The sequence below is a fragment of the Cibotium barometz genome, chromosome 61 (genome assembly GCF_041138505.1).
Source record: "Cibotium barometz isolate CiBa-2024 chromosome 61, ASM4113850v1, whole genome shotgun sequence".
Classification (NCBI taxonomy): domain Eukaryota; kingdom Viridiplantae; phylum Streptophyta; class Polypodiopsida; order Cyatheales; family Cibotiaceae; genus Cibotium; species Cibotium barometz.
The window spans coordinates 34,781,795-34,807,831 of NC_141106.1; the positions used below are offsets into that span (position 1 = coordinate 34,781,795).

Below are 26,037 nucleotides of genomic sequence, written 5' to 3' on the forward strand. Positions count from 1 at the left end.
AAAAATTATGCATAAAATAATTTCATTCAAAGTATAAAAAGAGGACTTCCTACCATATTTTAGGAATTATCATCCTAGATTAATTGAAAGAATTTCATTATAATCATGGAGAAATTGAATTTTAATATCATGCATAAAGGATAAGTTTTTATATCAAAAGTGTTATTTTTACCATTTTTATTTTCATGCATAGAAGTATGCATAATGGATAAATTTTTATATCAAAAGTGTTATTTTTATCAATTTTATTTTATGACAATTTTTATAAAAATTATGCATAAAATAATTTCATTCAAATCATAAAAAGAGGACTTCCTACCATATTCTAGGAATTATCATCCTAGATTAATTGAAAGAATTTCATTATAATCATGGAGAAATTGAATTTTAATATCATGCATAAAGGATAAGTTTTTATATCAAAAGTGTTATTTTTACCATTTTTATTTTCATGCATAGAAGTATGCATAATGGATAAATTTTTATATCAAAAGTGTTATTTTTATCAATTTTATTTTCATGCATAGAAGTATGCATAAAGGATAAGTTTTTATATCAAAAGTGTTATTTTTACCATTTTTATTTTCATGCATAGAAGTATGCATAATAGATAAATTTTTATATCAAAAGTGTTACTTTTATCATATTTGAATTTCATGCATAAAGGTATGTATAAAAGTTGATTATTTTATTATAAAAGTGTTACTTTTATCACAATTGAATTTCATGCATAGAGGTATGCATAAAAGTTGATTATTTTATTATAAAAGTGTTACTTTTATCACAATTGAATTTCATGCATAGAAGTATGCATAAGAGGTGATTATTTTATTATAAAAGTGTTACTTTTATCATATTTGGATTTCATGCATAGAAGTATGCATAAAAGATATTCTTTTTATACTAAAAGTGTGATTTTCATCATAAATGGATTTTATGCATAACTTAGATGCATAAGAGAAATTCTTTTATTCTAAAAGTGTAATTCCTATTAAATTGAATTTATGCATAGAAAGATGCATAAAAGATTGATTAAAAAGTGTCATTTTCATCTAAATTGAAATCATGCATAGGAAGATGCATAAAAGATTGAATTCTAATTCAAAAATGTCATAAATTTATATATAGGAAGATGCGTAAAAGATTGATTTTTACTTCAAAAGTATTAATCTCTTTAAATGGAATTTATGCATAAATAAATGTGTAAAGAAATCTTATATCAAATATAAGAATTCTCTTGTATTCTATACACAGATATGAGATGTGATGGGATGTGATAAGAGGTGTATAAGATGTGATAAGAGGTGTATAAGATGTGATAAGAGGTGATAAGATGCTTATGAAATAAGTTAGCAGGTGATAAGATGAATTAAGATGTGATAAGATGTGTATGAGATGAGGTAAGAAGTATATGTGATAGGATAAGATGTATATGGGTTGTGATAGGACAAGAATGGATGTGATGTAAAAGATTAGATGTGAAGGCATATGGGGTTATATGAATGGAAATGTGAAAATGGATATATGTATGTGGATGTGTGGATGTGGAGATGGGAGTGTGGATGTACGAATGTGAAAATGGATGTATGCATGAAGATGTATATGCATAGATGTGAATGTGGATGTAGATATGAATGTGGAATGTGGATGTGGATGTATGTATATATGTGGATGTAGATGTGGATGTATAGATGTGAATGGGAATGTGGATGTGGATGTATGTGAATGTGGACGTAGATGTGGATGTATAGATGTGAATGTGGAATGTGGATGTGGATGTATATATGTATGTGGATGTAGATGTGGGTGTATAGATGTGAATGGGAATGTGGATGTGAATGTATGTGAATGTGGATGTAGATATGGATATGGAATGTGAATGTGGATGTATGTATGTATGTGGATGTAGATGTGGATGTATAGATGTGAATGGGAATGTGGATGCGGATGTATGTGAATGTGGACGTAGATGTGGATGTATAGATGTGAATGTGGAATGTGGATGTGGATGTATATATGTATGTGGATGTGGATGTATATATGTATGTGGATGTAGATGTGGGTGTATAGATGTGAATGGGAATGTGGATGTGGATGTATGTGAATGTGGATGTAGATATGGATATGGAATGTGAATGTGGATGTATGTATGTATGTGGATGTAGATGTGGATGTATAGATATGAATGGGAATGTGGATGCGGATGTATGTGTGGATGTGGATGTATAAATGAGGACGTGATAGTGGATGTATGCATGTGGATGTGGATGTATGGATGTGAAAATGGATGTGTATGTATGAATGTGGATATGGGATGTGGATGTATAAATGAGGATGTGAAAATGGAGGTAAACATGTGATGTGGATGTATGGATGTGGATATGGATGTGAATATATGATATGTGATGTGAAGGAATCTGAAGTGAAGAGATGGAAAATGATGTGATTGGAAATGGAATGTGGAATAAGTAATGCGGATTACTGAGGGATAATGTGAAAAAATGAGAGTTAATATAGAAATTGTATTTGTAAACTGTTTGTAAATGTTGTTTGTAAATGGCTGTTTTATGTCAAGAATGTTGGGGAAGCATTTTGACCGTCTTGTGTTTAAGGTCGTGAAGACCTAGCTGATAAAGTTGCAACTGTTGACGGAGAGTCAATGGAGGACGTCTCGCGTAGCAAGGTCGACCGAGGTCTTGACCAGCCTTGGTTCGATTAAAATGGTGAGCTTCCGGTATGGTGGATGAGGGACCAAGGAAGCGGCCTATGAGTGAAGCGCTAGGTCACCTGCGAAGGATCCTAGAGGGTGCTGACCATACGGTGCTCGGGCTCTGGGTCGCCTAGGATACCCACGCGTGCGTCGAGGAAGATATTGGAACAAGGAGTAAGAGTTGTTTTCTGAAACCGGGCATGGATCTGGTTGATTGACCTTGCTGGTCTTCAATGGATGAGTCCATGGCTCTTTTTATGGATCTGTTGGTTGATCTTGCTGATCTTCAACGAGAGTCCATCTTGATTTTTATAAGTGATTATATTGTCGAGTATTATGGGCTAGGAACTATTGAAAAGGCCCCTGAGTGGACAGGTGGTGAGCGTTCTAGTTGCCAATGATGCCATAGATACTCTGATGAAGGAATGATGGGAAATTATGAATCAACCGGATAAATTGGAAGATTGTGATCAGTGGTACTATGGTTTCATTAAAGGATTGTTTTAAAGTTAGCTGATGCTAAGAAAAAGGCAAATTTATATTTGGTGTGTAAGTGGTGTGGCTAGTTTTATGTTTGCATGAACTTCCGGCTAGGGGACCTTGGAACTCTTTTCCTTGGTACCCGGGACAAAACCTAACCAAATTCTTAATTGGATCCCATCACTACAGTGGTTGGGCGGTTGGCTAACCCATGGGATCGGATGGGGTTAGGCTGGACTGATGGATCCATAAATCGAGACTCAACTTTTGTTTTTACGATAGATAAAGTAAATCTTGGATAGAAATTGTTCTATGGATAGGAATCAACGGCTGTGCCTCTTGATGGGGAAAAAAGCGTTGATTCCAATGATCCAAGTGCAAGTTTCTTCCTTGAGTTGACCAAGTACCGTTAAAGGTGCAGTCAGATCAGTTGATCCGTAATGATCTTGACTACGTTAGAGTAAAGAGTTATCCTGGTGGAATCGCCCATGCTTTTCGGGTAAAGGAAGTTTTTCCGGTTTCGGTTTTGGACAAACCGACGGATTAGTCTCTTGTCCGGATATCCGTGGGCGAGGCCTCGAGTGTGAGACCCCTACCCACACATGATGAGCTACTTCCGCTGCTAGTACTCCGAATCCGTTGATCGGTGGGGAACATGGATCTCACAAGAAATCAGTCTTGTCCTTATCTAACATAGACAAATTAGATTTAGACTCATCATCTTTTGCATCCTTTCCATAAATCAAGTACGCGGAAAGATGCTTTTTCATTACTGATGAAATCGCCGAAGCGGATACAATAGGAACAGATTCCCCTTTGAGTTTCACATCCAATACATGTTCTTTCCCTCTATGAGTCAAAGTGATTTTCCTATTGTATGTATCCAGCACCGCATGTACTCTGTGGCACCATGGCATACCCAACAAAACATCACAACCATCCAGTGGCATGATGAAGAACTCTTCGCTGTCCACATAACCCTGCAAATGAAGCCTGAGCTTCCCAATGATAGGAGTAACGGGTTTTGCATACCCTGGACAAGCCATGTTAGCCTCATATAACGGCCCCATCTCCTCTGCACAAATCTCCAATCGGCCAGCCAAATTTGGTGAAATGAAGTTGGCTCTAGCACCTGTGTCAAAGAATATCAAGGCATTCTGATCTCTCACTTTGTCCCATGCCCTGCACAACTCTGTCTCTTCACCACCTGGCTGTTCCCCCACAAGATCAGGAACTAACCCTGCAGAAGGTTTTGGTTTCTTTGACTTGGGCTCTCCTTTATTGTCAGAATCCTTTTGGGACTTTCTCTTGGGACAATTAAATGACATATGCCCCTCTTCAGTACAGTAAAAACATTTCCGAGCATCTCTCGAAGCCTGTCTTTCCTCAGAAGTTCTCTTGGGCATTGGCAACTTCTTATACTTCGTCTCTGAAGACCCTTTAGCATCACGTGAAGCATGCCCAGATTTTTCAGCTTTCTTGCTCGAGTTCTTACTTCCTTTAAACCCAGATGATCCTCCAGTGAGTAACGCATTAGCATTTTCAATCATATGCGACATGTTCGTTACTCGAGTCTTGATACAATAATCACGCACCTCTTTGGGCAGCCCACAACAATACTTACAGACAAAGGCACTGCACGGTAAGAAGTCACTGGGAGTAAACTTCTTATTATAATCTTCCAAATTTTCACATTTTGAAGCATCCAACTTGTGCCATGCAGTCATAACATCCACCTCAAATGTAGATGTGAGCCATACGGAAGAGAAGACCTGTTTGAATTGTACCCAAGTAGTGGGTGCTATGCCCTGCAAAAGAAGCTTCAAGCTTGAAGCTCCATAGGTTGTAAGTGTAAAAAATAAAAACCGAATTTTATCGTACGGTATCCGAAAATTTCATATCATACCAAAAATTCGCGTACGGTATTGTATTTTCGTACCGTGACAACCATGGTGGCATCTTTGAAACAATCTGATGTCTCCGTAAAAGCATCAAATTGCCAAAGTTGACATGGCCAAAACACCAAAGGTCTACATCAGCCATAGCATATGTGTCATACTTATCCAATCTCTACAATCCATGGCATAGTGTACCAAAAGCCAAAATGATATGACCATCATTACGATCATGCATTGTGCACTTATCATCAATGAACTCTACCACTAGACCAACTCTAGCAATGGCAGACACTGAAAGCAAATTCTTCTTGATGCCAAGTACATATAACACATTTGACAAGGTGATAGTCCCTCCATTTGCAGTAGAGTGAGCACTATCTTTAGCATACGAAGAGTTGTTAGCACATGAAACACTTCTACCTTGAGGTGCAACTTGAAAGAACGTGGAGCACCAAGTGAAATAGAGGCACAACATGCGGAAGATGGCCATCAACCGGCCGGGTTCCCCCCCCCCTCCCCCTACTTGAACATCCCATGAGACCAGCAATAAAGGTGGGGGATAAGGGGATACCAAGGGTTATTTAGCCCTATATAGAGGAGTCAATTAGATCCCAATCCACTATGTGGGATATTACACTGCCACATGGCAATGTGAGGAGCAGGAGGGCAAGAATCTATTCCAACACCCCCCCTGGATCGAAGCCTGATGGTGAGTAGGAGCCAACCTAGCTCTGATACCATGAAAGAATGGGGAGCACCAAGCGAAAACCCAAGAGAATTAAACAAGTGTTTCCTCGATGTACTGAGCTGAGAGGCACCATTGTCAAAGTACCACACATCATCCTTTGTAGCCGTAAAACAAGTGTCTTCTTTGGAAAGATCATAACTGCGTGTGATAAAAAAAAGCCCGATCATCTTGCACAAAGTTTGCAGATTGGTCTTCATTTTGGGCATTTGGAGTTGAAGCATCAGCCCCGCTGACATGCCATAATCTCTATTCTTCTCTTTTGCAAGCGTTTTCTTGCACTCATGAATGTAATGGCCAAGTTTCTTGTAGTAATGCATTTGCCCTTTGTCTTGGCTCTCCCATCGTCATTCTTATTAGCATTTGACTTGCGGGATGGTTGCCCAGAATTAGCTTTTGGCTGATAACCACCATGTGAAGATGCCTTACCCTTGCCCTTGTCTTTCATGGCAAATGCTTGAGCACCGCATGCATACCTGACATGTTTATCTTGGTTTGTTCGTCGTGCAATGGTAGACCCACCAGCTCCTATGTGAGAGGATTTGGGTTTCCTCTCATAGACAGATTGAGGTAGGTGTGGAAACCAAGATAAGATGGAGGCAATGAATTTAAAGTAGTAGTGATCAGCTGGTTCTTGTTTGGCATCTCCTCATCAATGTTGAGTAATTGCTTTCTAAGGTCCTTGACCTTAGTCAAGTGCTCTGTCATAGTATCACCCTCTTCCATTTCGAGAATGTCATATGAATAGCGCATGGAATGTTGGTAGAAGAAATGCCCCAAATTTTTGGACCCAATTTTGTTGTATAAGGCTGATTTATGCAAAAGCCCCAAATTTCCAAGTGTGCAGGAGCTTCAATTTTGCAGATTCTCTCCAATTTTGTGAAAAGCCCCAATTTGTGTCGAAGTTCTAACCAGAAATGCTTCAGTAGGTACAAGTGGGTATTGCAAGTACAGGCAGGTACATGTATATGAACAGTCACATTTGGGTGAAGGTATGGTTGCAAGTACAGCCGGGTACAAACAAATACGATTAGGTGCAGTTGAATGCAGCATGTACTGCAGGTCCAACATGCGGGTGTATGGACAACAATGTGCAGGTGTAGTAACGACCTGTACAGATACCACGTAGGCTGTACGGACAGAGGCGAAAGCTCTAACATGATGCTGTACGGGTACTACTGTAGTAGTTGTAGTAGCCGCCAATGCTCTGCTACGGCTGGAGAGACCATCCTCCTCGCAGTCAGAATATGCCTCCCCAACCGAACAGTGTACTGGAGAAAGGTAATCTCTGTGGCCTCGGGGGACGCATAAGGATCATGCCACTCGTACTCGCCAGGGTCCCACTGGAGCCGGGCCAAGGGGTGCGCAGCATATGCCCAAATGCGCCAATCAGAGTCCACATCTGCAGGGTCTGGATCAATATGCCACTTCCGGGAAGCGGCGGCCACTACCCGTATCCTCTAAAAGATGCACTCTGCAACCATAGAAACCCTAAAATGGACTAAAACCTTGAAATGGCAGAACGGTGGGCAAAGGTAGGTGCCCAAGGGTGGCAACCAATACTCCAATACCGCTGTTAGGTTTAGGGTTAGCAATGAAGCACACAAAGCACACAAAGCGCAACTGACTTGCAGGAGGAGAGAGAGTGACACAACAAGGGTGCAAGTACAAAAATGAGTGACTTTGTAATTCACTTTGAAGAGTGTCTGCACGTGCGGGGGGGGGGGGAAACCTTCCGGTGAAGGTAAAAAGGGGCCCGGTGTCCCTAGTTCACATGGTCACTACTATAAATCTCACAGTATGTTCCATACCTATACCAAACCATACCAAAGGTTATTAAAAAAACATGCTCACTTATATGCAATGCATCATCCATTATTTAACACCTGCTTCTTGCTCCTTGTACCTAAAACTTGCTGTCTTGTAACTCATTTGCATTAACATCTCTCTATCTCTCTCTGTGTCTCGCCCATTTCCAAATTATTTCACCAATGCCCCAATTTTCCCAATGTCCAATTTCTCTAATTTTGTTCCTTTTTCCTCAATGCCCCAAAATGTAGTATTTTCCTCTGTTTTTTCCAGTTTCCCAATTTTCATGTCCAATTTTCCCAAAATCCCCCCCCGATGTCCCAGTCATCCCCATGTCCTTTTCCTCCCTTTAGTCCAATTTTCCCCAACGCTTCAATTTATTATGTTTTCCCTAGTTTTCTCAAGTCCAATTAAGACTTTATTTTGTGTGGGCCATCTGTGCAAGGACCTAGCTGCTGTTGGAGAACTTGACTACAAATAATTTGCTCTCATGCACCTGTCCTATGGCAAGCATCGAGAATAGAACACTCACCCGGTTTCTTGATGTGGAGACTGCTGAGTTAGCATTCCAGTGGCAATTGTTCCTTGGTCTTCTCCGTCCCACTCAACTTGGAGACTTCTGAGCTAGTATCGTACTCGCAATTGGGCTTCACACATGGAGTGACAATAAGACTGAGGAACTCAGCTCCCGAGGGGATGTTATTCCATATCTGAGTGGCACTACAGTATCTGTCATGCAGAGAGAGCATAACCATCTTTAGAAAGAGTGGTCGATGGGTGCATTTGCCTTGGGGCAGTACTCCCTTCCTAGTTAAGCAAACCCTAGTGCATCAACAAGCTCTTTCAAGGCGGTCTGTCTCTCTGGGGATCACATTACAGCATGCCAGCCCTAGCGTATTGTTTAACTAGGGCTGCAAATCAGATCCATCTAAAGAGTTTTGTCTTTTAATCTTGTGAAAAGCTACATATTTTATCAAGCAATGCTTCCATCTGAGAATCACACAAGTTTCCAAAGGTAATTTTTCGTGGTTGTGATTGTTTTGATTTCTAATTCTTGAATTTCCAATGCAGGCTGTGTTTAATGAGCTGTGTGGATTGCTTGATCCTGGCAAGCCTGCATACACTCCTAAAAAAGGGAAGTCATGTGTGGTGATGTTCGTGGGTTTACAAGGCAAGTGCTTGATGCCTATGCCTGGTCATTTGAAATTCTAGGTCTTTCTTTCAAAACTTAGTTCACCATAAGCTCACGATTGCTTTACTTGTGTGCATCATTGTAATTTGATGAAATAGGTTCTGGTAAGACTACGACATGCACAAAGTATGCTCACTACTATCAGAAGAAAGGTTTCAAGCCGAGTCTTGTTTGTGCTGATACATTTAGAGCTGGTGCATTCGATCAGCTGAAGCAGAATGCAACTAAAGCTAACATCCCTTTTTTTGGAAGGTCTATATATAAATTCTGACAACCCCTGCCCCTGCCCCCACCCCCCCCTCCCCCCCCCTCCCCTCCCCTGCCTTGGCTCCACTCTAGGACTATTAAGCTGAAACTTATGCATAGATTTCTTTTCTGGTGAAAGTGACGATTTAAATTGGATCATATTGGCAGCTACACGGAGACAGATCCTGTTGCAATAGCTCAAATAGGAGTGGAGAAATTCAAGAAGGAAAACTCAGACCTTATTATTGTGGACACAAGTGGAAGGCACAAACAGGAGGCTTCTTTGTTTGAAGAAATGCGACAAGTCTCTGAAGTGACGGTAATATTTATGGTCTCTGTGTGCTATCAGGGTTTTAAAAAAGGTCAAAATATTGATGCTCACTTGTTTTGTTGGGGGTGAGATTTTTACAGAATCCAGATTTGATCATATTTGTCATGGACAGTAGTATTGGGCAAGCAGCATTTGACCAAGCTCAAGCATTTAAGCTGAGTGTACCTGTGGGTGCCGTAATAATAACCAAGATGGATGGTCATGCAAAGGGTGGTGGTGCATTGAGCGCGTAAGATTCATTCATGGCTCCTCTTTGATTGCTTTTCTAGATTCAACCCATTTAAAAATTTTAAAAGTCTGTCCTCATCACCATTCAATAAAGCTCTTAATGATGTTGAAGGTGATTTTAATGGCTTATCTACATTTTAGTGTCCATTTGCTGGACTTCAAAGACATGCCAGAGGAGATTGTTGAGCTTCATGAAGGCCTTCCTCTGGAAAGGAAATAAGGGGAAAAGGGCAAGCTCGTTTCTAGCTTGGCACAAGGTGTGTCAGCCAAAAGAAAGTTGTCGACTGACTGTGAACAGTGAAATGGGCTCACTTTGCTTGACAAGGTGTTCTCTTATGTCCCTTAAGCGATTAAAAACATGCTCTGGAATTGGAAGTGGACCTTACACTTGGTGAACTGGCAGTGGTTAACTAGAATGACTGGAAATCTCTTCATGATGTATAATATTTGGTGGACACGTGTTTGATGCCCCTTTGGATCTCCAAAATCAGTAGGAGACTCAACAATAGAGGGATTCATCATGTTGGTGACTTGTTGGATGCCCCTCGATTTGGGTGGAGAGACTTGGATTGACTTGCCATTATGTTTGGGAACTTCCAGTTTTGATAAGGAGACACTGCAAGTTGTTTTGCAGAGAATGCAGATCTCAATACTGTATGCAATGTTAATGCTTGGATGCAAGACTGGGAATAGGTGGATGGAGCTTCTTGATCTCTCGTTGCGACTGATGGGGGACTTGCCGAAGCACCTTTGACAGAAGGTCTACGAGTTGAGATATTTTTAGAGATGAAGTTTTTGGGGGAACCATCTCTTAAATTGGGACATGTGGTAGGACTGTGGATCAAAGTGAGACAAGTGACCTCACACTTGTCACCTCAGCTTTCCACTTGTCATTATAGCTTTTACTTGCCATTCTAGCTCATGAGAGTCCCAAATCTATAAATTGGAGCCCAAGGTTTTTTAAATAATTTATTAACTTTAAAAATCATTTCTCAAGAGAACAAGCTTGATAATAACTTAAACAATCAACATTAGACATCACATTTTATGCTGGAAAAGAGAGTATGCATGGGGCTTGAGATGGGAAGGTGTCCATAGTAGAAAGGGTTCCCGATCCGCTTAACTAAAAGCAATGCATTAAAGGTGAACAAAATAAATAGATAAGAGTCGGAAGAGGCTCACATTAGGGGCCAATTATTAACTTATCAATTTTTAAGAGAACAAGCCTGGATAAAAACTTAAACAATTAACATTAAATATCATATTTTATATGCTGGGAAAGAGAATATGGTGTAAATATACAGACAGGAGATGACTGCTAACGTCCTCTCTCAGCTCTTGGATGTGGAACCAACCCCAGTGAGCTGGAGTGCCACTGGAGCATAGCTTGAGGTAGCCGCATTGTTCTCCGTCGAACAATAAAGAAGCAAGATGTCACCAGCCAAGATCTTCTCACGAACAAAGTGATATTGTATCTCTATGTGCTTGGTCCAGGCATGGAAGACCGGGTTCCGAGCAATAGCTATACAGCTCTGGTTATCGCATTGGATAACCGTGGGCTCCTTCTGTGGAAACCCAATCTCGCCAAGCAACCTTCGCAGCCACAACCTCGCAAGCATCACCACAAGCAGCTCGATACTCCGCCTCTGTCAATGACAAGGCAATAGTTGGTTGCCTCTTACTGCTCCATGAAACCGCTCTTGAGCCGAGGGAAAAACTGTAGCCTGATGTGGACTCCTTATACACCCCAACAAAATGGTGTTGCTGAGAGGAGAAACAAGACTCTCATGTAGATGGTTAGATGCATGGTTAAAGATCAGTAGCTTTCACACAAGTTCTGGATCGAAGGAGTTTTTTTTTTTTCCCGAGAAAAGATCCTTACAGTAGTTATATAAAAACGCCTGTAGGGCTACAAAAGATCCTCTTCTGCTCATAAGAAAATAGAGTAGAGATCCAAGCAAGGCAGCTAGGGAGACTCTCCCTAGGTGCATAAAAATACAAATATCAGTACAAAGACTGATATCATACAATAGGAGGGGAGAAAAGCCAAACAGGTGGCCTGTAGTGCCAGGGGGGGAGCCCGCGTGTAGGGTATAGAAGGGGCCGCTGCGCCAAGTGGTGTGGAAGGCCTGGCGCCGCAAGATCGCCTCATCCGAGTCACCCCGGATGTGGTCATACTGTCCTCGCAGAGTGTGGATCAACTCCTGCCAAATCCCTCGAACAGTCCTGTCGACTAGCCCAGAGCTTGGTCCAAAAATCCTCCAGAAACTCCTGTGAGAGTCCCTGTAGCCGCCAATGCTCCGATGCAACTGGAGAGACCAATCTCCTCGCCGTCAAAATATGTCGCCCCAACCGAACAGTATACTGGAAAAAGGTGATCTCTGTGGCCTCGGGGGATGCATAAGGATCATGCCACTCGTACTCGCCAGGGTCCCACTGGAGCCGGGCCAAGGGGCGCGCCGCATAAGCCAATTAGAGTCCACATCTGCAGGGTCTGGGTCAATATGCCACTTCCGAGAATCGACGGGGCCACTACCCGTATCCTCTGAAAAATGCACTCTGCAACCAAAGGCGACTCCACCTTCACTCTCTGAAGTTTGCTCTCATCCTGGATCTCATAGTAGAGGCATCTACCATCCTCAATGCAAGCTCTGAGAGCAATCAGGATCTCCAACTGTGTAAAGGGTCCCATCCACTGTGGGGCCACTGGCTCGAGAGGCGTGAACCACTCCTCTGTGTGAGTGCCTCCTGAATGTCATTCCTCATAATCAGCCCCCCTCTGAAGTGACTCGGCCTCTCCACCTGGATCTCCTCTGGGAGACTGCAGAAGGCCTGCCAGTCTCCAAAACTACGTGCTGGGCCTGCCGCCAATAGTCCCTAGGCTAGATGAGGCCGAGAACCCAGCATATGACCTTGCTCTGTGCGAACCGCTGGGCTCCAGATGAGCGGCTGTCTAGCCCGCTCCTCATCACAAGGAGGAGGTCTCTGAGAGTGTCCCGGTCTCAGCAACTCCCAAGCTCGCAAGATGCTGAAGGCAAATCTGTTCTCCCATCCTCTACTGAGGCGTGTCCTCCTCATCTCTATGAAGATCCATCGTATCTCCGATGCCCAAGTGCCCGGAGCCCAAGCCTGCAGCCGCTGCAAAAGAAGCTCTTTCCAAGGCTCAGCGCCTGGAAGCAGCCCCCGAACAATAAGCTTCCCCAATAAGGCTCTACTCTGATCAACTGGATCTATAATGCCCAAGCCCCCCTGGGCCAGCGGAAGTGTAATAACTGCCCAAGCGTCCTTAGCCCGGGCTGACTGACCGTCTCGCCCAGACCAAAGAAAGTTCCTGATCAGCCTCTGTACCTGGCTGATGCAAGAGCTCGAGAAGATCTAGCAAGACGTGATGTACCACATGGTCGCTAAAAGCACCTGATTCGCCACCACCACCCTCCCAGCCAAGGATAGTCGAGCTATACTCCAATACAAAAGCTTCCTCCGAATGTTCAGAAGAAGCGGGGCAATCTGCTGCTTAGGTGACAAATCTAGTCCAATTTGGCATCCCAAATACCGCACTGCTGTGCCAGGAGGAACCCATCGAAAACCCGGGTCTGGGCTCCATGCCGGAGTGGGAGCGCTACTGATCCAAAAGGCCACTGTCTTGTGCCAATTGATCAATGCTCCCGAAGCTGCACTAAAAACGTGAAGCGACTGCTCTGCCCTCTGAAGATTGGCCTCTTGGCCATGCAAAAATAAACCCGTGTCATCAGCAAACTCAGCATCGAGCAGGTCCTCCCCCCGGACTGGAAGCTGGAGTCCTCTCAAACCAACCTCCTCTGCCGTTAGATACATGCTCATAGCCTCAGCAAAGAAGAGAAAAAGAAACGGGGCGAGAGGACACCCCTGATGGACTGATCTGGTCAACTCAAAACTCGGCCCCCGTCCTCTTGCCATCAGCACCTGGCTACGAGCTGTGGAATATAGAGCTGCCACTCCTCGAATCCAAACTGGCTCAAAGCCCAGGCGAAGCATCTTGCCCTCTAAGAAACTCCAATCGACTCGATCGTACGCCTTCTTAAAATTGAGAAGCATCACGACCAGGTCCTCACCAAGAAATCTAGCTCGGGCCGTCGCCTCCCAGAAGGTGAAAATGTTGTCAAGGATACTACGCTCCTTGACGAATCCTGTCTGGGTAGCATGAATCAACTCCCCCAGGAAGGGCTGGATCCTCAAACTCAAGGCCTTTGCTAAGACCTTGTAGACAGTATTGAGGATCGTAATAGGTCTGCAATGTCGAATATCATCTAATACTCCCTCCCCCTTGGGGATAAGAAAGATCAAGCCCTCTGAAAAGCTCTGTGGCATCACCCCAGTGTCCAAAACATATTGAAAGCCCCTGCGGAGGCCTGGCCTCCCAATATCGCATAAAAAAGGCAGGCATCAATCCGTCCTTCCCAGGGCAACTGTGGCGCGGAAGGACTCTCAAGGCCTCAGCAAGCTCAACCTCTGAAAGAGGCTCACCCAGAACTGTACACATACGATCTGTGACCCTCCTCTGCACATGGGCCCACACAGTCTGTCTGCAAGCATCCCGAGCCTCAGTGGTGGGCTCCGCTGAAAGCAGGTCTCTATAGAAATCAGTGGCAATGGCTCTGATCTCCCCGGGCTCAGTGGCTACTGATCTGTCCTGCCTCCTGAGTTGGCGGACTCCTGCTCGAGCATGGCGAGGTCCAGTAATCTCAAAAAACTCCCTAGTTATCACCAAGGTGCGTCCACTGAGAGGCCTGGCGACGATAGTAAAACTCATGTCTCTGCTCCTCTGCCTCTCTAATCTCCTGGCGTGCCTGGCTCAGCTGGGACGCCACCCACTCACATGTAGGCTGCTGCTCCTGAAGGCGCTGAAGCGAAGCAAGGCTACGTCTCAACCGCCGCTCCCGCTCGCGTGTCTCTCCCAGCCGTGTCAAGGCTGCAGCGTGCAAAAAAGAACTGAGCTCGATGAGTCCCTGGGCACACTGGCCTGCTGCATCTTGGTCAGAGCTCTGGCTATCATGCCATATCCTCTCAATGTCCTCAGCGAGACTAGGATCTGTAAGTATCCTCTCTGGGATCCTCAACTGCAAGCTAGTCTCCCGTGTCCTCTCCTCAAGTGTCAAAATAACTGGCGCATGGTCTGAAAAAGAGGTGCCAGTGAGAATGTCAACGGAGCCCCCTCGCTCCCGTGTCGCCCACATAGAAGCGATCAATCCGTGATAGATTAGTCCCTCCTTGCCGGCGATCTGACCGAGAGAAACTAAGACTGTCCTGAGAGCGGGAGAAAGCCTCATGCTGCCATGCATCAATGATCCTCAGTGTCATGCAAAATCGCTCCCAAGCTGCAAGCTCCGTGCCATGCACTGTGACATGACTGCCTCCCACCCTATCGACCGGGTCCTCAAGCATGTTGAAGTCTCCCCCGACACACCAATGTGCGGCCTCTGGCAATGCATCCGTAACCTGGGTCCAGAACTCTGCTCTGGCACTAGCATGGTTGGGCGAATAGACATTGACGCCAAAGAGCTCATCATGCATTCTCATAATGACATACTGTGCTCTACCAGGCACAATGATCCCGCGATCCACAATGGCCTGCCGCCATACATCCGCAATGACCATACATACTCCTCCCTGCCCACCCAAGGGGCCAAACCCTGCAGACCAAAAGGTGTCCCATCTACCAGGCATCACCGAACCGTATCTCCGGATCCTGCTCTCACCCAAATGGTGCTCCTGCATCATCAAAATATCAATACTGCCCCCAACCAGGCATCTCTGAAGCTCCTGCCTCAAGCAACCACGGTAGCGTATATAGTGTGCGCCGCCAAGGCCCTGTACATTCCATGAGATGATCCTCATGGATGACCTGCTGAGGTGGATGCTGTCTCAGCCGTACGGCGGGCCTTTGCAAGCGGCTTGGATGGAGAATAGTCCCCATCCGAGTGGCTACGAATCTGTCCACCCGGTGTGCTGCAAGAATCTCGGATTAGGCGCCAGTGGCTGTCCCCCATGGCGACTGCCTCCCGCTCAAACAGAGCAACCTCGTGTATGCATACATATCCAGGGTCGCGTGCTAAGTCTGCTACTATGCGAACCACCAAATGTCGAATCTCGGAGGCATCCACACTCCCGGGATCAAGGAAAAAATGAGCCAACTCCCATAGTCGGCCGATCACATCTGTCACCTCCAGATCGCTCACATGGTGAGAAAACTCAACTGCCCGAGTCCTCAAAGTGCTAAGAGCGAGATCCATCGTCCACTCCCGGTCGCTAGGGCCACAGAGAGGGAATGAGAAGGCCGCCGCTGAATCAAGTGCCTCCTCCCCTCGGGCCGGAGGTATCACTACATGAACTTTGATGGGTGCTGGCTCATGGGGGCCCTCCGCTCCAAAAAGCCATGTGAAGGAATAATCAAAAGCCTCCGAGCGCTGTCTAGTGTCGAGGTGACTCAGCCGAGGATATCCGTGAAGCCCGAATCAGCATGGTAAGTCTCCTATGCGGTGCTCGAGCAAGGTCGGTGCTCAGTGTCCGCCGGACTGTAGGTGAGCGCTAGGGAACTGCCAGGGCCTCCTGGGGAGCTGAGGCGAGTGGGGGGGGGAGGAGGGGGGGGAGAAGGGGGTGGAGAAGGAGCCGCTGCCAAAACCGGAGCGGGGACAGGAGGAGGCGAAGGTGGAAGCGAGGCGGGCGAGGCGGGAGGGGAGGACGGGGGAGGGGGGGTGGGGGCGAAGGAGGGGGTGTTGGCATCTCCTGGTCCTCAGTCGGCGCTGGGGTCTCCTCCTGTAGGGGAGCAAAGCTGTTCCTCACGGGAACCCAGTGATGCTGAGACTGTGGCTGCTGCTGCTGCATCGGTCTCTGGGCGTGTTGCTGGGGCTGTCTCCCTCGACGGCGTCCCTGTCCAGGCTGCCACTCGAGGTCTTTGTGGGCTGAGCAGGTGTCCCGGAGGGTGCCTGTCGAGCCGCATCTGTGGGCGGGCCATCGGGGGCCTGCTGCTGCGGTGAAGGTCGGGGTCTCTTGCGAGGGCAGGCCTTGGCCAGATGGCCGACCTGCCTGCAGATAAAGCATTGGTTCGGGAGCCCCGAAAACTCCACTCTCTGATCAATCCATCCCCCCCCTATCCTAGGTAGCTGAATGACCTTCGGAAGGGAGGAGATGTCAGGAACCAAAACTCTGACTGAAGGTAGTCCAGCTGTTCTGGCCACCACTGAAGCTGCTATGGGGCCAGCCTCAAGCACCGAACCCACCAATGCTCCTAGCCTAGAAAGGAGCGGAAGGTACTCACGGCGGAGCCGAGGGAAGCAAACTGTAACATGGAAAAGGCGCTCTCCCTGCTCGGCCGTTGCTGGGTCAAAGCCATGCTGCCAAGGTCTGAAGAATGCCCGAGCGCCCCTGATGTCAAGGGGACTCATGGCTAGGACCTTGGCCACGCTCTGGGCTGTCTCGAACTCAATCTGGTAGTGTCCACGGCCCAGTAGCTGAACGTCCAGGATCTTGCCCACATCTGCAAGAAGGCGGGCCTGGAGAAGGTCCCGGATCTCCCCTCTGCTGGGGCGAGTGCCGACTATACGGCAGATGGTGGAATGTGCCTGGAGGCGTTCCACCTCTGCGGCGAGGCTCGCTTCCTCTTCTGGCGAAAGAGAAAGCCTGATGGGGGTATCCTCAGGGGCGGGCGAGGGGGTTGCGGGAGAGTCCCTCTGAGGTGGGGCTGGAGGAGCCTCCATCAGAGTCTGAAGCTATGTCGAAGGCGGAGCGAATGCGGAGAGTCCTGCAAGAACCGAGCTGCACACAAAGGGCGGAGGGGGAAGGCGGAAGGCAAAAAAAAAAAAAGAAAACCCCAGGGGACGAAAAAACAAAATAGAAAGAAGGGGAGGGGGGGATAAGGCGGCGAAGACAAAAAAAAAAACCAGGGGGGGCGGAAGCAGCGTGAAAAGGGGGGGGTGGGGGGGGAGAGAGGGCGACGGCTGGTAGAGGGGGGGGGGGCGCTGATGAAGGGAGGGGGGGGCACGAAGGAGAGGAGCAGGGGGCGGGTGCGCTGGGGCGCGCAAGAAAGCCAGGCGGAGGAGGGGGGGGAAGCTTGCGTGAGGGCAGGCGGGAGGGGGAGCAGACGCGTGGGCGGGAAGGGGGGGAGGGCGCGCAGGCAGCAGCGCGAGCAGGGGGGGGAGCGGGAGCTTCAGCGAGCTTGACACTTTTGTGGGGACAACTGTTTTTTCCCATCTGGATCGAAGTAGTTCTTTATGCTGCCTAATACTACAAGCCAAGGAGTGATGGATTTGTAAGATGTATATGGGGTATGTTCTGGTGGTACGGAACGCTAGGAGTTATCACATGTGTAGGTTTACAAGACTACATCGAGGCAAATGTTTTAGGAGCTGATGGGGTAGATATTTAGAACTTGGAATTATTGAATAGTAAAATTGATGTTTTACTTGTCTTGGTCGTTTGGGGCACAATAGCCTCTGACATGGCATTTATCCAGATTATCAACTTTTATGGCTGTTATCTAGAGCTGTGTAGCAAAATATCGACTAGTGGGGTTATACTAGCTTGACCCAATTTTAGTAGTGTGTGTTGATGTTAGCAGATTTCGCTTGAAATAATAGGGTTGAGTTGGGACTTGAAGTTTCTGGATATTGAATGCAGTCAAAGTTTGACCGACATAGGTTCCCACTCGTGATGATTGTTCTTAATTTGACAGGCAGGCAACAGGGAGAATATTTGAGTTGTGGTGCATGTGTTAAGCACCGAGAGATCATTTCATTGGTTAGGATCTGCCTATGATGATACATTCAGCCGGCATCAGTTCAGGTCATTACGTGTGAGGGCAGGCATCAATTAATGCTAATTTTCTAGGTCGGTTTAGGCCGAAAGTAGATGAGCTGGCCGATTGGGTAATCATGGTGATATATAAGCAACCCTAAGCATAGATTATATTCATCTCATTCCTTTCGGGGATTTGATCATAGCTTAGGATTCTTGGAGTCAAGACCATATTTTGGGAGATTATTGCTAGCATCTTAGCCTGGCAGTTCTTGGGAGATTATTGCTAGCATCTCAGCCTAGAATATCTAGAAGGCTAGATGCACTGAGGCCATTGAGGGTACTCCCGTTCTTGTTTCTCAGTGTCTTTGTAGGATTTGGAGTGATATTATTCACACCATTATGGCTACTTGGGCCAGAATCCAGGGATCTTCGAGGGCTGCGGAGAGGAAGCGCGGCCAGTTTATGAGAGAGTGGGACATTGGCATCTTTTTCACATCCTCTCATTCAGGACCGTATTGGTAGCACAAGGTTCTTGATTGGTTGAGATCTCCACCTTGCTTGGTGTGAAATCTCCATTTTGTAAAAAAATTTCGTACTTAATAGAAGTCTCCTTTTTGGAAAAAAAAAAGAAGACCATATTTTGGGTATGCCTAGGGTTGCCAAGAACTTGTACCCTTTTGTACTTTATGAATATACTGAAAAAGCTCTCTCTCTCTCTCTTCTCTCCATCTCTTCTTTGTGTTTTGCATCTATGTGTTCCTATGAAAGTTGTTTAGGGTTGAAAGAAGACAGAGCTTCCGTGCATCTGACATCGATATCAGAGCTTTAGGTTCAACAATGCTAAACACTGGTGTCCAAGATGAACTGCCAGGAAGAGAAGGATGACAAGTTTGGGAATTCATGAGGAGACAAAGGGACAATGATAGTCATCCAAGGTCAAGGTTGGAATCCCGTCATTAAGTTTAGCTGGAGGGGATGTCATGTGCACACATGTACATGGCTAAGTGTCCAAGACTGGAGGCAACAGAACAGACAATTTAGGAGTTGTTAGGGTTTAGACCAGCACCCAGGAACCAAAGGCATAAGCAGGAGTTCAGCCAACATGAGTTCAGGTCCACATGATTGAGGGTGGCATCATTTAATGCTGATTTTCTAGGTCGGTTTTAGGCTAACAGCAGATGAGCTGGCCAACTGGGTAATCATGGTGCTATATAAGCAACCCTATGCATAGATTATATTCATCTCATTCCTTTTGGGGATTTGATCATGGATTAGGACTCTTGAAGTCAAGACCACCTTTTTGGCCATGCCTAGGATTGCCAAGAACATGCACCCTTTTGTACTTTATGAATATACTGAAAATACAACTCTCTCTCTCTTCTCTCCATGCCTTGTTTGCGTTTTGCATCTATGTGTTTCCATGAAAGGTGTTTAGGGCTGAAAGAACACACAGAGCTTCCATGCATTGGATAGGATGTTAGTTCAAATTAGAATTTGAAGATGAAAATGTCTTAGGTGGGAAAGTATGTTACGTACCTGGTACTAATCCTTGGGATTAGTGGCCTAATCTAGCAAGGTTAGGATAGCCCTATGATTAGGAGAAAGTAGGTTAATATGGGTGGCTAAGGTTAATATTAATAAATCCATGTGCGGTGGCAATTTATAATAGTTTGGTTATTTATAACAACTATGGACACTATATAAGTGAAACATGAGTTATAGTTGATGTAGCCTCACTTCTGGTCTAAGTCTTGACTAGGAACCCAACAACAATTGTAACAGAGCAAAGATAGGTTTGCCTAGACCTCTATGAGGGAGATGTAGTTGGTAGGATTGCTAGGTTGTCAGGCATGGATTTATGGGGGTCAGACCTTGGCACGTGGCTCGAGGGGGGGTACGAAGCATAGAACAAGGTAGGATCAAAACGTACGTACGGATCCAATCCGTACCGTACGGGGATCCGTACGTACGGATCGACCCGTACGTGTGTGTGTTTTTTTTGGGCGTGCTTGCGTCTTGCGTCTGGACTCTAGAGGCCGTACGACCTCAACCTTCCGGTAAGAGCTAGCCGCCATGCTCTCTCTTCTCTACAGTTGCACTCTCTCTCTCTTCGCTACTGTCGTCGCCGCCTCCTCCCTGGGCCGCCCCCTGCTCACTGCCGCCTGAGTTCGCCTCTGCCCTCACCGCCCCTGTTCGCTTCGCGCCTCTGTGCGTAGCCGCCCTCTCTATTCGCCACCCACTGGCGCCTAGTACGGCTGGCAATATAACTCACCCACCCTTGCTCAAGCCCCCAAGGTAGCAACATAACTCTCTCTCTCTCTCTCTCAGAGCCTTAGCCCACCATCTGTGGACGACTCACTTGTGACAATAAGTATTAAGTATGATTAACTTATTAAGTATGATTGACGACTTGTGATTCTAATTTCTCACTTTTGAATTAGTAGGTTTGTGACCTTGTTGTGTCTCTATTTCGAAAGTTTTATATGTCAATGTAGACATGGACTGAAATTTTATGTAGGTGGCTGAAATTTCTGAGATTTTATGTATTTTTACCAATGGTACGTATTTTTACGTACCTTAAATTTTGTTTTCCGTACCAAACAATGTACAGTACGTACGGATCCGTACAGTACATAACGTTTGGTACCACCTTGGCATAGAACCTATGGTTGGGAGGTGAGCTAGCCTACTGTCACATGCACTCTGCACTGTAGTGCATGGTGACAAGATGGCTCATCATCATTAGTGCAACATTGTACATTATTAGTACCTTTTAGGATGATAATTGTCGTACGCCGTGACCCCATTGTAATCCTTAGTCCAGGATAAGTCAGGCACGAGCTACGTAGGTCATTCTCAACCTTAGACAGACAGACAGTCAGTCAGTCAGTCCAAGTCCCTTAACTCACTCGAAGAGATGCATTCATGCATGTAGAGTCAGTAGAAGCCTTTTGCATCAGGACATGTGTGCATAGTATTCATCCCATATGCATGTAGGCCATCTAGACCATTGCAGAAGCCTTTAGATATCATCTAGCAGTCATCAGAATTTATCTAGTATTATTACCATAATTTATAGCATTTATTGGGCATTTTTACATCATTTATATATTTTTGCGTGGACAAGTGTAGTCGGCCAGCTCTGTAGCCAGCCGACCAGCATCCCTTGTCGATATAAATAACTGAGCATGTAGTCCTTTCATTCATTCATATCTCATTCAGCATTGAAGCACTCATTGCTTGGAGCCTTCAGCACAAGGAGCATAAGTGATTGCAGAATTCAGCACATCATCCTTCAGCGTTTTCCTCATCAGCATCTAGGAGCATCAATGCTTGAGCAATTCAGCCTCAATTCAGTAAAACGCAGCATCTACAGCATTCAGCCTTCAGTACCCCTTGTGTTTTCAGCATTCATACAGTTTTCAGCACCCTCATATGCATCGTTTTGCTACAGCCGCTTGGTGAAGGTAAAACTCAGCATTCATACTCATTTTCAGCATTCATACATAGTCTAGAACAGTCCCAATCAGCCCCTTCTCTCAGCCTCAGATTTGCAGCCTTCCTACATCCATTGGGAAGAGTGCATAGGCTCAAGATTGGTCATCATTGGTGCTTCTACAACCGTGTACAGTTCAGCCCAACTCTTGGTCTTCCGAGATCTTGCGTTTGGCTTATCGTCAGTCCACCGTCAGTCTCTTCAAAGAAATAAAGCAAATGCTATTCCGGTAACGGGATGGGAGCCCAATGGGTAATTCGGGACCCCATACGGTGTACAGTTTCTTTCTCTCTCTCTCTCTCTCTCTCTCTCTCTCTCAAATCTCTTAAAGTTTAAAGCCTTAAAGTGGATTGCTAAACTCGCAAAACTCAGGATACAGAAGACGGTGTGAGCATTTGTGTGACAGGATCCTCAAATTACAAATACTTCCACTTCATGTTACATTGGTATCGGATTCAGCTCGTCCACACACACCGTATCCTAGTGTGAGGGCATCCTTGGATGGTCAGATTGTGTTCCACATCCCATATGCATGTAGGCCATCTAGACCATTGCAGAAGCCTTCAGATATCATCTAGCAGTCATGAGAATTTATCTAGTATTATTCCCATAATTTACAGCATTTATTGGGCATTTTTACATCATTTATATATTTTGCTTGGACAAGTGCAGTCGGTCGTGTACAGCTTAGCCCGACTCTTGGTCTTCTGAGATCTTGCGTTTGGCTTATCGTCAGTCCACCGTCAGTCTCTTCAAAGAAATAAAGCAAATACTATTCTGGTAACGGCATAGGGATCCCTTCAGTGGGTAATTTGGGACCCCATATGGTGTACAGTTTCTCTCCCTCCCTCTCTCTCTCTCTCTCTCTCTCTCTCTCTCTCTCAAATCTCTTAAAGTTTGAAGTCTTAAAGTGGATTGCTAAACTCGCGAAACTCAGGATACAGAAGACGGTGTGAGCATTTGTGTTACAGGATCCTCAAATTACAAATACTTACGCTGCATGTTACACCTACATCCCTGTTAGGGGGTTTGTACTAATCACGTGTTCTGTGTTTAGGAGATCCATGGGGTTGTTGTAGGTGAGCCCTTTCCGAACTCAAGTGTGTCTCTAATTTGGAGAACACTAATTGCCGAAATTTTGTAGTGTATTTGAGATCCTAGTCACCGACGGTCTCTTATGGCACTCCGTAGAGTTTGTAAATTTGCTCCACAAAGAACCGAGCCAACTCATGGCTCCACTTTGGACCTAGAACGTATAAACCTTGCCATCTTAGTCAATTGGTGCATAATGACCTAGATTGAATCATGGTCACTACCTGTCTGTGGTAGCCTATCTACAAAATCCACAAAGACACATTGCTATTTGTTGTATGGGATCTATAGTAGGTGTAGTCTCAGTCTCTTAGCCCTATTAAGGTGGCATGGGATACACTTCCACAGGTAATCCTCCATATGGGATTTCATATGCAGTCAATAAAACATGTGGCCAACCAAGGCCAAGGTCCTCTATATGCCCTAGTGTCGAGTACTAGGTGTGTCGTGACAATACAAAATTCTTGTTTAGATGTCCATATCGTTGGGCACACAAACCCTGCCATTTTTAACTAGTAATTCACCTTAATGGAATACTTTGTCAATCTCTCTCTGTAGAGCACCATTGAATATTCAAATTCCAAAACACTCTAATCTCGCGGGCTTGAACCAATTGCGAGATTCTACCAAGGTACAAAAAATGTTGTTAACACCCCTTGTTGAGAGGTAGATAAAATAATTCAATATCTATGTGAAAGAGATAATATTGACCTCGGGAATCCTAAACCCGATTGGTTGCCCCCTTTTACGTAACAGATCTCAAAGTCAAACTCTGTATATGTCACAACTCCTTAATTTCTATGGACATGCAAGGCATGATAATCTTGGGCATGCGTATGGGTCATATGGGTAGGGCCCATATGGAGTCCAAGCCTCAGCATGATGTTTTGGATCTCGAGCAGGGCCGTTGGAGATCGTTGGATGTCCTAGATCTTGGCTTTGGTGGAGTTATTTGGATGTCCTAGATCTTGGCTTTGGTGGAGTTATTTGGATGATGTTTTGGACCTTGGGTAGGGCCTGGTGGAGATCCTTGGATGGTATGTTGGGTAGGGCCCAGTGGACATCTTTAGATGTTTTAGATCTTGGGCAAGGCCCAATGGAGACCTTTGGGACGGTGCTTGTGTGCATTCTGGCCATGTGGCATGTACATTGGGTATACTGATGGCGGATGGTATCCTAGTTGTAAAAGCAACATGGACATCATGTATGTATGTATGAATCTGTAATACTGACAGTTAGGTATGTATGTATGAATCTGTAATACTGACAGTTAGGTTTGAATGTGCCTGGCCACCGTCTCGTGAACAAGAAGCTCGTCAACACGTAAATATGGACCAACAACAATGCAACAGGTAGTTGAAAGTACACAACGTTGTGCAAGATAACACTGCAAAGCCAAAGGTTATAACACCTTTACCCAAAAATTAAAGGGTTAAATGAGATACTTACCACTTGTTCACATGCCACAAACCATATCAGAATACAGAGCATTCACATGGTTCATGAGTGGGTGTCCCTTGCCCGTGAATTGGACACATCATAGCAGGCAGTCACTCGAAAACAAGTCACGCGAAATCAATTTCAAGCAAGCAGAGATGCGTGCACATGCATTATGCAATGGATATATCTCCTGCCCTTGGAACCTATAAATAGCAGGTCTTTCCGAGCACGGACGTGGAGTGGATTAGTGGGAAGCCTAAAACTGGGATCGCTGACAGTGGGTTCCATGTCTTGGCCACACTATGGGTGACACTAGGCCTGGCCTCTTGTAGGTTACACGAGTCATGGCCTTACCTTAGTACGGGGAACACGAAGCTTCTTTGCATCCCGTACCTTGCCATGAAATAGGGGAGAGCCACTTGGGTGGCCAAATGGTGACATTCCCCTGGCTTCTAAACAATTGTCCTCAAGTGAAAAGCCTCCAAATATGCATGAAGAAGCTATGTGTAATCTCTGAAGTAATCTTCATCAACCCACTTTGCATCGATAGGCAAGTAGTTCTTGAACTTCACAAGGTATCGACTGGAAAGCTTACCACCAAGTAGCTTTTTCTCCTTGTGAAACACAATTTGCTTAGGTTGAAGAACTTCCTCTAGCTTATCAACCTCTGGCAGCTCTTCTGGCTCTAGCCCCACATACTTTTGCAACAGACTCACATGAAAAGCATTGTGAATCCTCCGATGATCAAGCAATGCAAGTTGGAAAGCAACCTCATTGATCTGCTTAATCAAAAGGTCCATAATACTTGGTAGAGAGCTTAGGGCATGCTCCCTCCTTTCATGGCCTCTTACGGAATCTTGCTTTCTCTAATTTCAGCAATACCCAATCATTCTCTTTGATGTCCACCTCTCTTCTATGCTTGTCGGGAGCCCTCTTATGCCTATCTTATGAACGAGCCTCACTTGTGCAAAGGCAACATCAAGACATACTCATCTAGTGCAAAGATCTCATCCTTAGTGCATAGGATGGGTGGCAATATTACTTTGCCATATACAATGTCAAATGGGGCCTTTCCGGTGGAGGCATGCAGTGTGTTGTTTTTGCAAACTCTACCAGTGGTAGATACTTCTTCCAAGCTGTTTTCTAATGTGCAACATAGCATTTGAGGAGATCCAACACAGCTAAATTTGCAGCCTCACTTTGCCCATCCATTTGGGGGCGATAAGCTGGCGAAAAATCTAGCTTAGTGTCCATATTATCAAACAGAGTTCTCCAAAAGAGGCTCGTAGTCTTGGGATCTCCATTCCCCACAATGGACTTAGGCATACCATGGTGTTTGAATACATGTGCCACAAATATCTTGACCATATGCTTAGGCTTGCATACCATGGTGTTTGAATACATGTGCCACAAATATCTTGACCATATGCTCAGGCTTGCATACCATGGTGTTTGAACACTTGTGCCACAAATATCTTGACCATATGCTTAGGCTTAATGGTCTTTTTGACCAACAAAATTTGTGGCTGCTTGCAAAACCTGTCAACAACGGTCCAAATAGCATCATTGCCTTGCTGAGTACGAGGCAAATCCATGAT

At 45.4% G+C, this 26,037-nt stretch overlaps 1 protein-coding gene across 1 annotated transcript in view; it reads left to right on the forward strand.

Moving 5' to 3' along the window:
* LOC147604829 (signal recognition particle subunit SRP54 2-like) overlaps window positions 1–26,037 on the forward strand; it is a 38,605-nt gene that overhangs the window by 10,258 nt on the left and 2,310 nt on the right. Inside the window, exons 2-5 of the mRNA XM_086794835.1 lie at window positions 8,714–8,813; window positions 8,933–9,086; window positions 9,249–9,399; window positions 9,492–9,640. Coding sequence (XP_086650961.1) covers window positions 8,714–8,813; window positions 8,933–9,086; window positions 9,249–9,399; window positions 9,492–9,640 — 554 coding nt within the window. The remainder of the gene's footprint in view (window positions 1–8,713; window positions 8,814–8,932; window positions 9,087–9,248; window positions 9,400–9,491; window positions 9,641–26,037) is intronic.